Genomic DNA, 16,483 nt, shown 5'->3' on the forward strand with positions numbered 1-16,483 from the left:
CCTGGGATTGAAGTGGAGTTTTACAGTGGAAATAATTCTAGCGTTATTTGGAATACACGCATTTCATGTGTGTTCCATTTCTATAGTTGGCTGTGCAAACACATTTTTAAAACAGAAACGTTTTTCATATTCTAATAGTAAATGACAAAATGTAGGCATAAACTATATAACGTATGAAGCCTGAAGTCCATATATCAAAGAAACACTTTCACAAAAGGTACAAATAAAAGAACACGTGCGCCTTCATTCAAAAAAAAAAAAAAAAAAGCCGCATTAGCATGCCACATTGACTCTCTTACTACAACCGCCACGGTGGCGTAATGGTGTCAGCCCCTGACTGGGAATCAGAGGGTGGCGAGTTCGATCCCGCACGGCTCCACTTCGAGAAATTAACTGCTCTTATTCTTACAATTTTAGAATAACAATATAAATTTGATTTCAGTCTGTAACAGGCGGTGTAACTTATGATACTGGTAAAGGTTAGCTTTTTTTTTTTTTTTTTTTTTTTTTTTAATATTCACTTTTCATTCTCGCAGTCGCATTCAGAATCAATCCATACAACCCCATTTGACACAGCTGGTTTCACATAAATAAAAGTGCACTTTTATTCACGACTATAACCGAAGAATAAAGAAAGCAAGTTACAGTTGGTGGTTGATACGACAGCTTGCGTGGTGCAATGTTAAGAACTGCTGATTTCCGATCCGTGCTATATAAAATCATCACATTCAAATATTAACAGTTCCCACACACCCAAGGTCCGCCATTCCTACATTTACAACATGTGTACTTGTTGCAGTGTACACACCTCTCTGTGCTATGGTTCCTATTACAGTGAATGAGCACCTGACACTGAACTTTCTTCCCTGGGGGAAGCTGAGGTCTTAGAATGGAAGTTTGTTGACGCTGTATCATCTTTTCTTTTTCCATCGCCTTTTCCTGTAAGAAGCGACGACGAAGTTCCTCTGCAAGGTGAGCCATGAACACTCTTCTTTTCTCAGCGGACCCCGTGCATGCCTTATATAGTACGTGTGCGTTCATCGCTGCTAGGTCAAGGATGTTGTACAACACAGCAACCGGCCACCTGCGTGTTCCTGTTCGCACTGAACAAGCACGCGCCTTCTGGTCCATGATGTCAACGCCACGCTGGGGAAAAAAGAAAGACAAATATATGTGACATTTTGAAGAAATCATTTTATCACCAGAATAGCACCAGAATACTTCGTCACACTAATATTTTTTTCATTAGCATACCATCATGTGGTTGTAGTCTGTGACCGTGTTTGGTTTTTTTTTTTTATCTTGCCCAATCTCCACATCATGGTGCATTGTGCTGAGAATGCAGACAGACTTCATCTTTTTGGGCACATACACTGTCAGCATGGCACTGGGAGATCTAAACACCAGCGTGGAGAATTGTTCGTGTACTGAACTGACTTTAGCTGCAGGTGGAAGTTCCCGTCGCACTTTATTCATGGTGCCAAGCAGAGCTGTATTGCGGTGCAGCAGTCTATTAGCCAGCGAAAGTGACGTGAAGAAGTTGTCTGTTGTTACGGTTCTGCCTTTGTCCAGAAATGGCTCCATAAGCTTTATGACCACAGACTCGGAAAGTCTTTCTCCCGTGGGACGACTGGGATCTTTTCCTAAATAAGGAGTGGCATTGCACATGTACTTTGTCTCCAAATCTCCCGCAATCCAAAAAGGCAGAACCGTTTGGATTGATTCTGAATGCGACTGCGAGAATGAAAAGTGAATTAAAAAAAAAAAAAAAAAAGCTAACCTTTACCAGTATCATAAGTTACACCGCCTGTTACAGACTGAAATCAAATTTATATTGTTATTCTAAAATTGTAAGAATAAGAGCAGTTAATTTCTCGAAGTGGAGCCGTGCGGGATCGAACTCGCCACCCTCTGATTCCCAGTCAGGGGCTGACACCATTACGCCACCGCGACAGTTGTAGTAAGAGAGTCAATGTGGCATGCTAATGCGGCTTTTTTTTTTTTTTTTTTGAATGAAGGCGCACGTGTTCTTTTTTTTTTACCTTTTGTGAAAGTGTTTCTTTGATATATGGACTTCAGGCTTCATACGTTATATAGTTTGCCTACATTTTGTCATTTACTATTAGAATATGAAAAACGTTTCTGTTTTAAAAATGTGTTTGCACAGCCAACTATAGAAATGGAACACACATGAAATGCGTGTATTCCAAATAACGCTAGAATTATTTCCACTGTAAAACTCCACTTCAATCCCAGGTAATCAAATCAAGGCAAGGCTTGAGCTAGGAGAGAAGTTCATTCTAAGTCGGTGGGGGGATGGAATAGCTGGCTGCTAGTAGCTTTATCAGCACATTCAGATGACAAAGGACTCTGGCGGAGAGGTGCAAACGGATTTAAGACGCGATTTAAGGTGGGACGGATTTACGAGTTTTTTCGTAGGCTCTGGTAATTCTAGTGTTAAAAAGAGTGAGAACCCTGAAAAGTAACATTGCAACAGTGCACGCTATGAACTGAAAAATGAACATTTTGAAAAATCTATAATACAAAAACTATCCATAAACTAACCTTGTATGAGTTGAGTTCTGGCATGAAGGAAGTGAGGAGGAACTGGGTGGAGAGGAGATTACAGTTTTGAGGTAAAGTCTGTGATGATGCGGGTTCGCTGCATGCTCCTATCTTGCTTCCAGGAGCCCTTAAACCCGTCACCGTCGGTAATGTTACCGATGAGCATGACAGTGAGGCACTACAATGGAGAAATCGGATGGTGCACAAAGTGCCAAGTGCTTTTATTAAAATCAACAAAACAACAATCAAAAACAAAGTCCAAATTAAATAAAGTGAAGTGGAGGTTAAAATCCAATTGAAAAAGTCTTCATTACAACGAGGTTTAAACAATGCTGAAAGCAGTCTTTTTAAAAACAAGCCCGGTGCATTCTTTAACTGCCTTTTCGGCCTTACGCGGCTAGCCCTCGTTCTCTCTCTCTCTCTCTCTCTCTCTCTCTCTCTCTCTCTCTCTCTCTCTGTCTCTCGCTCTCTCGCACTTGCTCTCTCACTCACTGCACATGGAATGCACATAGAGAGACTGAACACGTGCGGAAATCATCAGCATGCACAAACCGAAAGGGAAACTAGCTTGTTTGTATGCCGAGTGTGTGGTCGTGAACAGATGCAAAAATTTGGCAGACGTTTTGGTTGTAACCCTATTTGTACGTGTTCAGAGACATTCGTGAACCGAGGCTCCACTGTATATGTAATTGGCCAAAGAATGACGACCTTCACAGCTTCTGTTACATTTAGAACTCCAAAGGGTTGGTTTATTAATGAGGTGGGGTTTGGAGGGTGTTGGTCATAAAGTCTTATTCATTATGTGCACGTTCTTCTTTTTAAGCCTGCATATGATGGGTTCATGTCCAGATGTCTGTTAATGTTGTTTTCATTGGATAGCCACGTTTCAGCCAGTTCTCTGGCACTTTAATTATTAGTTCACCCCACATCCACCTACCATCCTCTCCTTATTTGCTATACATTTGCTAGACTGAACATGTGCGTAAATCGGCGTGTATGAACCGGAAGGGAAACTGGCTTATTCGTCACCCAAGTGTGTGGTCGTAAACCGATGCAAAAGTTTGGCAAACTTTTTGGTTGTAACCCGTTTTGTACATGGTCCGAGACGTTGGTGACCCGAGGTTCCACGGTACTAGTGTCAGGGGACTGCATCTTGATCTTTCTTGCACCACCTTGCTCAGGGGTTTGAGTAACAATGAAAGTTATAGCAGGCACATGGGCACAAGTCCCTCATTGTCACACCACCACAAGCTAGATGAGTGTGTGCAAAAGTACACAGATGACCACATCTTGCTTCTTCTCATCCTGCTTTTATTCCATCCACAATGTAAGTGCGAGAGGCAGAAAGTGCAGCAGAATGCACATCTAGTATTTGTTCTACCGTGTGCCAGAGTGAGTAGAACATAGCAAGGGTATGTTGCATTTTCCTCTCGTTGGTGTGGGTTGGATGAGAGGGAGCCAGAGTACTTTCTAAGTGCAAAAGTACAAGCAATATATTTTTAGGATATTTTAAATTGTAGATATCAGGTAATACATTTGTTTTAAGGTGTCTTAAATGCACATTTGTAGATTTCAGATACATTTCCAATTATATTAAAGTGACATCTTGGTCAGTGTGATGTATTTGAAATGCAGTTTAAGAAAATGTAAGGAATTATGATTATCTTTCAAAATACATTTGCAGGTGTCTAAAATAACTCAAATACTTTGTGTAAAATTTCCTTTGATCTCCTACCAATTTTGAAATAATTCACTTTCAAAATAGGTAGCTATTTTAATATATCTGGAAATGATTTGGATTGATATCTAGAAATGTTAGTAAATTATTATACAGATTTATTTCAAATATCTTAAAATAAGCTTGCGTTTTGAGAGATGTAAAATATATATATTATCCCTTCAGCAATATCTTTTACAAGTATCAAAACTTTAAACTGGCTGTTACAGACTCAAAGCAAATGTATGTTTTTATTATATAATAGTAATAATAAGAGCAGCTCACTACTCATAATGTTAAATGCAGGAAAAGTGCCAGCAAAAGTGACATGAAGAAGTTGTCTGTTGTTGTGGTTCTGCCTTTGTCCAGAAACTGCTTCATGGCCACAGTCTTGGAAAGTCCTTCTCCCATGGGACGACTGGGATCCTTTCCTAAATAAGAAGCAGCATTGCACGTGCAAATCTGTCATTTTTCACATGTTCTGCATGGGTGTGTGTTGACAAACCGCAAATGCTGCATGATAGTCTGATAGTGGACACGGGGTATTGTACAGAGTGACCCAAAAAAGTACCATGTTTCAAATGTGTATTCTACAAAAACGCTACAAGATAAAATAAATTTCATTACGACACAAGAAAGGGTATTCAAAATAGATTTTTTTCCGCTGTTTTTTAAAAATGATTTATTCAAAGTGGTGACCATCATTAGCGATACAATCTTCGAGATGATTTTTGAACGCTTGCATGCCTTGTTCAGCCATCTCAAGGGGAATAGTGTTGATTTCGTGGCGAATAGCATCCTTCAGGGTCTCAGAGTTTTGTGTGTGTATACCTTTGCCTTGAGAGAGCCCCACAAGAAGATATCGCAGGGAGCGAGATCAGGCAAACGTGAAAGACACCTGACATCTCTGCTTAGGGAGATCAGCTTCCCTGGAAACATCTCCCACAAAACTTGCATGGGTCTCCTCACCTTATGAGCTGTTGCTCCATCCTGCTGAAACCAGGCATCCACCACATCCATTTCTTCCAGTTGAAGCCATAAAATATTCTCTAGCATTTCAATGTAATGGTGACTGTTGCTCCCCCCTCCTCAAGAAAGTAAGGGCCTACCATGCCAAATTCTGCAACTGCGCACCAAACTGTAACATGCTCACTGTGCAGGGGTTTCTGATGAAGTTCATGAGGGTTGGTTTCGGCCCAATAGCGAAAGTTTCGCTTATTTACACAACCATTCAAATGGAAATGTGCCTTGTCATTGCACATGATGATGGCATCTAGATGAACGGTTTGCAGAATGTTTGCGCACCACTCTCCCAGTCTCTCTCAGTGAGTTCCTGCATTACCATCATTTTGTAAGGATGGAAATTAAGGTCCTCAAGCAAAATTCTCCTCAAAGACATGTTGGAAATGCCTAAGGCAAAAGCATGTTTGCGCACTGAATGTCTAGGAAGTTGATGTCCTTACAGCTTGGATGTTTTCAGGCGTCCGTACAGTCCGAGGACTACCTGGACAAAGGCATGTTGCAGACTGAAAAGAACATGGGATATCCTATTAAAGGGCCCCCACCCCAACCCACTCAGTTGCTTCTACCTTGCGCAATGACCTTGAGAAATGTGGTACTTCATTTTGGCTCACCCTGTATAATACTAATAATAGCAGCTCACTACTCAAAATAGAAAATGAAAGGAAAACCTGGAATCGAACCTGCAACCTCTTGATTTAGAAGAAGCCATTCTTACCTTTTAACCCAGCCATGCGATTGATAAATGGTCTAAGGTGTTTACAAATTGACAGCAACATGTAAATTGAATACAGTGATCCCTTGCTATATCACGCTTCGACTTTCACGGCTTCACTCTGTCGCGATTTTTTTTCTCATACACGCTTACGTCACTACGCATGCGCTTTCTGAGAACTTTTATCTAAGCCCCACGATGGCTCCTAAACGTGCTGCTTTTTCTAAGCCTTCTGACAATGAAACTAAGCGCTGGAGGAAGATGCTTACCATCCAGGAGAAGGTGAAACTCTTGGATATGATCAAAGATGGCAGTACCCTACAAAAGCCTCCTCACGCATATGAAAAGACACCGCCAGCAACTGCCTATCAAGATGTTCTTCAGCCGCGCACCCAGACACCCACTGCCTACTCCTAGTACTCCTTCAGCGGAAGAAGACGACGCACCTGCTGAAGATACTGCACCACCTTGTCACGCTTGGGTCACAGATTTGCACAGAGACACAGGAGGTTGTAGAAAAAAAAACTTCATTCAGAGCACTGCAAACAAACATTTGTCTCTTTTCAAAAGTTTAAACATGCTCCATGACAAGTCAGAGATGACAGTTCCGCCAGGAGCAGAGAATGGCTGAGAGAGAGAGAGAGAGAGAGAGAAACAAAACAACCAATTCCAAAGCTGAGAGGCGCTGCACAATACTTTTAAGTAAGCAGAGTACCGCGTGAGAGGTATATCGCGCATTATAGCGCAAGTAAGAAGGGTAAGAAGCAGTGTGAAGGTAGACTGTCAGCTGTTTCAGGGGTTTTCCCAGGGGCGTCTGTGTCCTCTGAGGGTGCGATCAGCGCTCCAGCTTACAACCTGAAGACTCTCCTACTGAGCTTGTGCCTTCATAGGTTAGTGGTTGTGTATAAGAACTGTGTGTGTGTGTAATTAAATGTACAGTACAATAATAATAATATATTTGTAACGTCTAATATGTCTTTCTCTTATTTTGTCTAATATATTGGGTAATATGAGTGTAATGGTGACTAAAGGGTGTTATTTCATGTTTAGAGGGCTCTAATAATGTTAAAAAAACGTATTTAGAAGGTCGTAAACAGGTTTTCTATACTCTTAACTGCGAAAATATTCGATTTATAAATAAAGAATCCTACTTTGCGAAAATTCATTTATCGCGGTAGAGTCTGGAACGGATTAACCGTGATAAACGAGGGTTCACTGAAATTTCCTTTTCTTTGGTTATTTTCTTGAGTAAAGGCACACTTGTTTTGTTATACCTTTTGTGAAAGTATTTGATATTTGAACATCTGTCTTCACACTATACATTTCACATCATCATTTTTTCAATTTTATCAGCATGAAAAAAGTTTGTTTTAGTTGTGTTCACAATTTATTTCCTTGCATTTCCTGTAATCCCTTAATTTACCCAGATCTTTGTAGACACAGAACACATATGAAATGTATGTATTCCTAATAACAATATATTATTTACCCTATACAATTCCTGACACCTCACACCCAGATAAACAGACCTGAGCTGGGAGAATTTTGAGTCTGACTTCAGCTGCGTTGGTGGGGGATGGGATAGCAGGCTGACTGTGCTGATTGACACATTTGCAAAATAAAGATGTTCATGGAGAGGTTCGAAGGAATTTAAGGTCGCCCGGAATTACGGCTTTTTTCGTAGGCTTCAGGGATTTTAGTGTTAAGTAGGCCATCTTAAATGTAAAAAATTAATAGACCTCCTTAGACTAAGATTCATTTAGCGGGAAAGGAGAACAATGTATAGTCAAGAGCTTTGATAAGATTATTGTCCAACAAAGTCTTTTCAAGATTTTGATTAGTTTTTTCCATAAAATGTGGATCTGTAGTTAGGATGTCTGAGTCAGTTAGACAAATGTAAATAATCCTCGTATCTGGTCATAAAACTCTTGTCTCTATATAAACAATGTTGTAATGTGTTATATTTTAGCATCTGTTTAACTTCCCATTCCTTTCTCTCTTCCTGTGTTTTGAAGTAGTCCTTAAGCACTGTGGCTTTAAGAACCCTCTCACGGTGTCCATGGCTGCTGAAGTGAGCTTCTATAGGAATATCCCTATTGCCATGCTTAATGTAGAACTTGTGTAAATTCATTCTTTGATGGACTTTTTTTCCCCAGTTTCTCCCATATAGAGTATGCTGTTGGGACATTTAATACAAAGAATTAGGTAGGCCACATAAGATGATCTAGCGGAAAATGATCCCTTTTTGAGATGTTCTTGTTGGCTGTGTGGAATAACTACACAATCTGTATTACAAATGTGCGCACACATTTTACATCTTTTCTGTTGGCAGGGAGATGTACCATTATCTTTTGGTTCACTCAGGGAGCTTTGGACAGTTTATACTTCCTGTAGGTTTGGTGGTTGTCTGTATGCCAGGAGGGGAGGTTCTGGGAATACATCTCTCAGCATTTCATCATTATTTAGCATTTGCTGAAGTTCTTTTATAATTTTTTGAGGTGCTTCAAGATGTGGGTTATAGGTGAAAACAAAGGGGATGCAGCACTTGTTGTTTTTATATTCCAGATGTCTCTAGTTAATAGTAGAAGCTCTCATTTGAGTGCTATTTTGGGAGTATATCCTTGTCTAATGAAATCTTGCCTAAGCTCCTGCAGTTTTGTCCCAGTCTGTTGGGTCTGAGCAAATACAATTGTAATGTATTGCTTGGCTAAAAATAATGGAGCGCTTGATATGGTTGGGGTGGGAGCTGTCACTTCTCAGGTATGTCCGTCTGTGTGTTGGTTTGTAGAAAAACAAGTTACAAGGTTGTTCCCTTTTCAGTTGAGCTGTGGTGTCAAGAAAGCTGACTCCTGTTTCTGAGTTATTAATCTTCAGCTTTTTCTTGGGAATCAAAGAGTTATGTTGGTTAAGAAAATGGAGGAGGTCCTTCTCACTCACTGGCAGTCCAGACAATGTTATCTATGTAACGGAGATGCAACATTGGTTCTAAGACGCATGTTGACATAACATCTTCCTCCAATTTTGCCATAAAATGGGTTCACGTAGTGAGGTGAGAACCGACAGCCCATTGTAGTCCCCATTTGTTGCAAGTAGAAGTAGTGTCCAAATGAGAATAAATTATGTGTCGGAGTGAATTTCATCATTTGTATAACTGACTCCGTGGGTAAATTGTTTTAGGTATATTTCACATGCCAATATGCCATCATCCTGGGGGACATTTGTGTAAAGTGCCTCAGCATCCATTGTGGCCAGTAAGATTCCCTGAGGGTAATGGGCCTATAGGAAAACGGTGGTCTCTTGAATGTAGCTGGTTGTATTTTGGGCAAGTAGTTTAAAGATGTGCTCCACCCATCCTGAAACATTTTCTTTAAATGAACCAATTCCTGAGATTTTAGGCCTTCCTGGGTTCCCTTAGGAAGCATGTAGAAGTAACCCATTTTTGGGCTCTCAGGAATTAAACTATTACGTGATCCCTGATGTCAAGAGGGATGCTGTTTTGTTATCTGTTTCAGTCTCGTCTTGTAGAGATCTGTGGGGTCATCCTTTTAGTTTTTAATATTGTGTAATAATGGGTTATTGCCTTTGTGCCTCCTGCATATGGTCCGGTGTATTCATGATAACTAAGGCACCCCCTTTGTTTGCTGGTTTAATAATGATCTCTGTATTATCCCTTAGTAAATGTATGGCTCTCTGTTCGTGAATAGTGATATTTTGTATCCGATTTTGCTGTCTAATTTGTTCTAGCTCCAAATGGAGCCCTATTTCTATACTTCTGATTTTGAGCACTCTGCACCCCAAGACCTCCAAATTTGCTCTGTGACCCCATGATCTAAATAAACTATTTGGTTTTAGTAATACTTACATAAGCTAAATTTATAATTTAAAGTTTATTTAAAAATTTCAAATAAATCTAGTTTATTTACATGTCTTTTTTTTTTTTTTGAGACTTTTTTGGCTAATGTGGAAAAGAGGAAAATGTTGGAAAAATACTGGAAGCCACACAAAATAAATTGTCTGGTCAGTATAGTAATTAGGGAAAAAACTTAGTTGTAGTACAGCAGATATGAATGCTGACCTAGAACATTAGAGAGCAAAGCAATGGAGTGAGGGTGCATGAAACGAAACTGAAGAGAGAGAAAAATGATTGTTCAACCTAGAGTGTGGAACAATTTATGGTTTCAAGATATCCAAGTGAAATACTAATATATGTGTGTAAACATACATGTTAATAGTACCAATTTCTTGTATTTGTTAGGTCAGTGACATATTTAAACATTTTAAGGTCTGCACTCTGGTGCCCAAATTGCCATTATTCACGCACCCCCATTCCGATCCTAGTCAGTGAAAGCTCTGGGACCTCACGATTTACGAATTAAGCACTGGAAGACCACCTGTAGTTATATGATAATCACTGACTTGTGGAACACTACACTTTGGTATTAAAATTGAATTACATTTTTCCTTCTGAATTGACTTTCATAAAAGATGGTGTAAGTATATTTGTTGTGTTAATATTTTGTCCATTTTTTTCACTTCATCATATGGTAGAGAGAGGGGTTGAATTTTAGAATTGTTCTGTATTTTCTTTAACCTTTGTGGCGTCCTTGCTCTGTGTATATTGAGACATACATTCTCCATAAAGATCTTCAACAAAGTTAGAATAGGTAGCCTTTTCTAAATAAGAACAAAGAGCATGGACAAATGTAAGTATATTATTTGAAAACATAATTGCGAAACTGTACCTTAATTCAGAATGTTCACAACAGAGCTGCTTTAAGCTTTGTATACTTCAATAATGAACACACATGGCACAGTGTATTAATGAAGTTTTTTTTACTAATAATTTCAACACATCAGTTGTATACTATTGTGTTCTTCACACAAATATCATTTAGTAAAGCTCTATGTGGGTAAATTGTAATCTATGCTTATTTAGAGTTTTCGTAACATTTCTTTTGCTGCATCTAGGAAGATGAGAGAGCAGCAGCAGAGATCTATGAAGAATTCCTGGCTGCTTTTGAAGGTTCTGATGGGAGTAAAGTGAAGGCCTTTGTTAGAGGAGGAATTGCAAATGCTACTAAAGGTAAACTACTGAGAGCCTTTAATTTTTCCACAGTACTCTTAACCTTTGTTTTTTTCCTACTGTGTTAACACCAGATTCTCTGCAGCCTATGAAAAAATGTGTAATCCTGGCCCACCTTAAATTCCTTTGCACCTCTCCATCAGCATCTTTTGTTTTGTAAATGTGTCAATGAGCACAAGCAGCCTGCTATCTCATCCCCACCCTCCCCCACCGACACAGCTGAAGTCGCAGAGAAGATTCTCCAGGCTAAACTCTTGTTTATCTGGGTGTGAGGTGCCTGGAGTTGTAGAGGGTAAATAAATGTATTCCAAATGACAATATATTATTTCATGTGTGTTCCGTGTCTACAACGGTCTGTGTAAATGCAGGATCAAATGCGAGGCAGGAATTGTTGAACACATAACTAAAAAAGAAATGTTTTTCATATTTTAGTAATAATTGACAAAGGTTAGACGAAGTGTATAATGTGTGAAGACTGAAGTCCAAGTATCAAAAACACTTTCACAAAAGGTACAAGTATAACGAAACAAATGCGCTTTTATTCAAGAATACATCCTTAGAAAAAGAAATCGGGTTAGGGTACGACGCTGACACGACCACTTGGGTGGTGCAGCGGTAAGAACTGCTGACTTGTAATCAAGAGATCGTGGGTTTGATTCTGAGCATGTCCGTTTTGAGTAGTGAGCTACTCTTTTTGTTACTGTTATAGAATAAAAACATACATTTGATTTGTGTCTGTAACTGCCGGTGTAAATTTATGGAACTTGTAAAAGTTTTTTTTACAAAACAAAAAAAAAGCTTTTTTTTCCCTTTTGATTCAGTTTTATTCTCTGTCACTTTTACGCTCCCCCCGATATGACACTGCTAGTTTTCAAATAAAGATGTGCTTTAACAGAGGTGAACTCAGATAAGGATGAGGGTTCTACATTGGAGAAAGAGAACAGAAACTCTCCCCTCCGAGCTTGCCAAGGTATCCTGCAAAGTTCTGTTTGTGATTACATTTTGTGATGATCTTTATATACAGAAAACATTTATATAAAAGCCACATCGAATGTTACTAATATAGATTGTTGTAGACACGGAACACACTTGAAATGCATGTATTCCAAATAATATATTATTTACCCTCTACAACTCCAGGCAACTCGCAACCAGATAAACAAGACTTTAGCTCTGAGAATCTTCTCTGCAACTTGAGTTGCATCGGTGGGGGATGGGATAGCAGGCTGCTTGTGCTGATCGACACATATACAAAACAAAAGATGCTGATGGAGAGGTGTGAATTTAAGGTGGGCTGGGATTGCTTGTTTTTTCATAGGCTTACAGGGATTCTAGTGTTAAAGAGATATTGACAATAGTTTTGGTTCTATATTAATCCAGACCTGCACAATTGTTTGCCATTTTAAGTAAAGCAAGACAATAACTTCTTTAGTTTGATCTGACTCGCTGTACATATTTACCTTAATACCCTTGTCCAGTGTAAGGTTGCAAAAAACCTGCTTCGAAATTTTCATTTATTTCTGATATTTGAGAAACAACTTTATTTTATGTTGCGTTATGTGCTGTGTAGTAATTAATGCAGTGAACCTCCCAAGAGTGGTGTGTCTTGCGTAGGCATCAGGCCTGAACGTTACTTGGGGAATGGTGTAGAATCGTCCTGTCCTAGTCTCATAATGGCGTCTCGTTAGAAATGCCTCTCACAAGTAGTGATGACGATGTGAATCTGTCTTCAGGCAGTGAAATTGGAACGGTCAGTGAAACTGAAAGCGATTCTGATGAATCCGAAGGTCACACTTGTGTCACTCGCACATGTGCAGTGTGCTATTCATGTTATTCTTCATCATCATTATTATTATTTGCACCATTATTATACTTTCTACACTTCTGGCTTTGTACTTTTAGTGTTTTATACATTTTACAGTAGAAAGATGAGATGCAATAAAAAAATCACATTTATTTTAAGCCAAAAGGAATAATTTTAACTTTTTTTTTCTTTCAAAAATTATGTAACTCTTACTATGCTCGTTTTGTGTGGTTGACTTCTCGTTTTGCTATGTACACTAGGATTGAACGGTATGAGGGTGTTGAAAAACATAACCTATAAAAAGTTATGGTACAAGCTTTTTGGGATTTTTCTATGCTGCAAGTAAGCCACAGTTTTTCTGTCAAGTCAGAATACTCCACACCCCCATTCACATTTTCCCTAACTTTGATACTTGCTATTTCAAACAAAGCTACACACTTTGGAACTTCAAAGTGGATCCCCTTATTGTTTTGATGCAATCGAAATTTCACAGGGGAGCCTATTGCTTCAACATGATCTGGACCTCTCGGGGGACAAAACCCCCAATTACTTCAATGTGATTTGAATGTCACAGCTATTGAGAGAATCGGTCCCACATGATGGTGCATGTACCAGGGAGGCTGGAGTAAAACTGGGTTTCTGGAGTTGTGTGTTTTTTGCTTTGGATTTGTTGTGATACCGCTACTGAGGTATGAAAGTTGGAATCAATACTGAATTCAATTTTAGTACCAATCCAGCACTAATGTCCACTTTGTTTTGCTGTTGCATGGATGACTTTTAGTTAACAGTCGGCCTATGGGATGCACTTGTCTGTCAGTGTTATGTGCATGCACAGCAACTTTCGCAGTGAAAACATTCAGGTGATCTGTGCAATGTACTTCACTATGAGTGCAATGTGCATCTGTAGTTGTTCGTTTCCTGTCAGCTAGCGTACATGCATGCACTGGTGCTTGCTGTGTCTGTGCTTGCGTGACCGTTGGATTCCTGTAAGCAACAGTGTGCTGCTGTGTCTCTGCTTGCGGTGAGAAGGACTCAACGCTGAATTTTGTGGTTAAGGTACCTTGCATAACCAATTTATGGGCCGTGTTACATGTGTCACAGTGTAAACTTTTGATTGAGACCAAGATATAGCTTCAAGGCCCAGGGGTGTGGAGGTTTTTGCATGTCAGGCAGACAACTCTTAGAATTATTTTATTTATATAGATATGCTTGACTTTAGATGTATGAATGTAGTTTAATGTGGCAAATTAATAAATGCCACATTGGCATTTTAAAAGTTCTTTACAAACTTGTCCTTTTAACAATTTAAAAGATCTAATAGGAAATCACTTTTTTTCCTTTGTTAACAAAAAAAAAAACTGGGTTATTTTAATATCTAAAATATCTGAAGCTGAAATGTACAGTTAAGACTGAAATTGTTTTCTAGATCCAATGTTACTAAAAATTGATATCATATATAGAATAAATTAGAACTTATTTTTTATTTCAGTACACTACACCAAGGGCAAATAGCATAGGGTGTTTTTTTTTTTTTTTTTTTTTTTTTTTAAACCCATTTTGGCGTTTAAATAGAAAGTATCCTATTACACTTAGTAAGAGGAGCAATGCCAACTGGCTTCATCATCTTTGAGTGATGTCAGCAATAATTGTAGTAGCAGAATGATCATAGACAAATATAGTGAGGTACAAGTAAATGCCTCCAGAATAATTAAACAGTGCATCATTAATGTAATAAGACAATAAAATACTGGCAACGTAACTAAGAAAGGAGTTCATCAGGTAGGGTATTTAACAGAAGTGTTGACCAGTTTCAGTTACCTGATATATACAATAAATACAAGCAAAAAAGCTGTATACTTGCTAACAAAGTAATTAAAAGCAATCGCCTCAAATTGTATACAGCAATGTCTCAGCAAAGCATTTTAAGAGTAGACCAAAAGCTTTAATGATTTAAATGAGCCAAATGATTGATAGTTATTTTTGCAAAAGATTTTCAGCCAAATTTGATTTTTTTTCTCTTGCATTTATATACTTTTTAATTCTAATATATACTAGTGGGTATGCATACTTTAAAAGGTTAATGGAACACAACAAGTAAATATTCAAAAAATATCCAAGTAAAAATACCTTGAGGTTTCAAATGGCGTTGCATACTTTTAGACAAAATGTACATGAATGAAGAATATTGTGGTATAATAATAATAATATAAAAATGATGATTATGATGTTAAAGTAGTCTTAACATGACAGGATTTATTGCCCAAGTCATACTTTTTTCTAAGTTTAATTGCCAGAAAAAGATCTGAATGAAAACTAAGCCCCAGTTGTAATGTAGAATTTAAAATGTGGCTTATTTTCAGCTGAAGAGAAGAAACACATAAATGGATGCACCTCTCGCATTCTGGTCTAAGGACGTCTTTGCATCAAGTTCTGTTCACTGTAAGCTGCCCAAACAGACCAGACATAGGTGGTTTATCAAGATAGACTAGATGGTCAGTGAATTTGTGAATATTTTCATTTGTACCTTCACCTTTAAGCACTATGCAGATCCATCTTACAGTCAGTCGAGAAAGATGCACAAGAATGCATTTGAAGCACAACAGAAAAGTTCATGACCAAAGCGTATGACAACTGCTACAATGTGAAGGGCAACAGTGAATGCTGAGGTATGTGGGAGCCCTAAGCTGGGTTCTGTGCAGCACAGTCTTGTTTTGTATTAATTGCATTTATCTGTTTAAATAAACAAAACATCAACAACTCTGTACAGTTTGAATAAAGAGGACATTTCTTTATGAATGTGGTGCAGCATTCTCTCAGATAGTGCACCCTAGCACCATTTTTTAATTTTTTTTGTGTCCTCCATTCAATGAATGGTTGAGGTTAGGAGAGGAGGCAAGGAAACTGTGTCATGTGCAAGCTTAAAGCACTTTCAACTGCTGAAATCAAGAACCAGTTAATGTGCGTATTTTTTTTTTTCAAAACAAGTATGAAAATACCAGAATAACCAAACATTTTTAAATCCAGTCTGTTTGAGGGTAGCAGAGACAATCTGGGTAACATCAGGAGTAGGGTTGGAACCAGTCTAGAAGAGAGTGCCAGTCCATTTCAAGGCTCTTACAAATATACAGCCTTGCCAGTGTTCTCTGTCTGCCTGTTTCTGTGATATATCTTCAGCATCCTGTACACACAAAGCAAAAAATGTTTTGAAGTGAGCATGTTGTGATTCGTTCACTTAACTTCACCTACCAGGATTGAAGTGAGATGATAACACATCATTTGCTGAATGCAGTGGATCGTTACCCCCACTTCTTGAGTGCATTATTTTGAGAATGTGCTGTCTTTACATTAGATCACTGATTTACATGCAATCCACCAGATTAACATCTTTTTGTTTTCCGGCATATACAGTAGGAAGGACCACTTTGTTTGAATCTCACTCCAGTATTTACATACCCATGTAAAGGAGGCAAAGTCATGTGTGTGTCATGGTGTTTGTGGTGTATTTTTAAAATATGCATCTCTGCTTTCAAACAATATTGTGAAAGTGAGAGTAGTCCTGTCCCATACATGCATTTAGTT

The 16,483-nt window shown here is 38.6% G+C and overlaps 1 protein-coding gene across 1 annotated transcript in view; it reads left to right on the forward strand.

The window, feature by feature from the left end:
• u2surp (U2 snRNP-associated SURP domain containing) overlaps positions 1 to 16,483 on the forward strand; it is a 90,569-nt gene that overhangs the window by 35,438 nt on the left and 38,648 nt on the right. The window contains 1 exon segment of the mRNA XM_051922909.1: positions 10,986 to 11,100. Within this exon segment, the coding sequence (XP_051778869.1) occupies positions 10,986 to 11,100 (115 nt within the window).

The sequence above is a fragment of the Erpetoichthys calabaricus genome, chromosome 2 (genome assembly GCF_900747795.2).
Source record: "Erpetoichthys calabaricus chromosome 2, fErpCal1.3, whole genome shotgun sequence".
Taxonomy (NCBI): domain Eukaryota; kingdom Metazoa; phylum Chordata; class Cladistia; order Polypteriformes; family Polypteridae; genus Erpetoichthys; species Erpetoichthys calabaricus.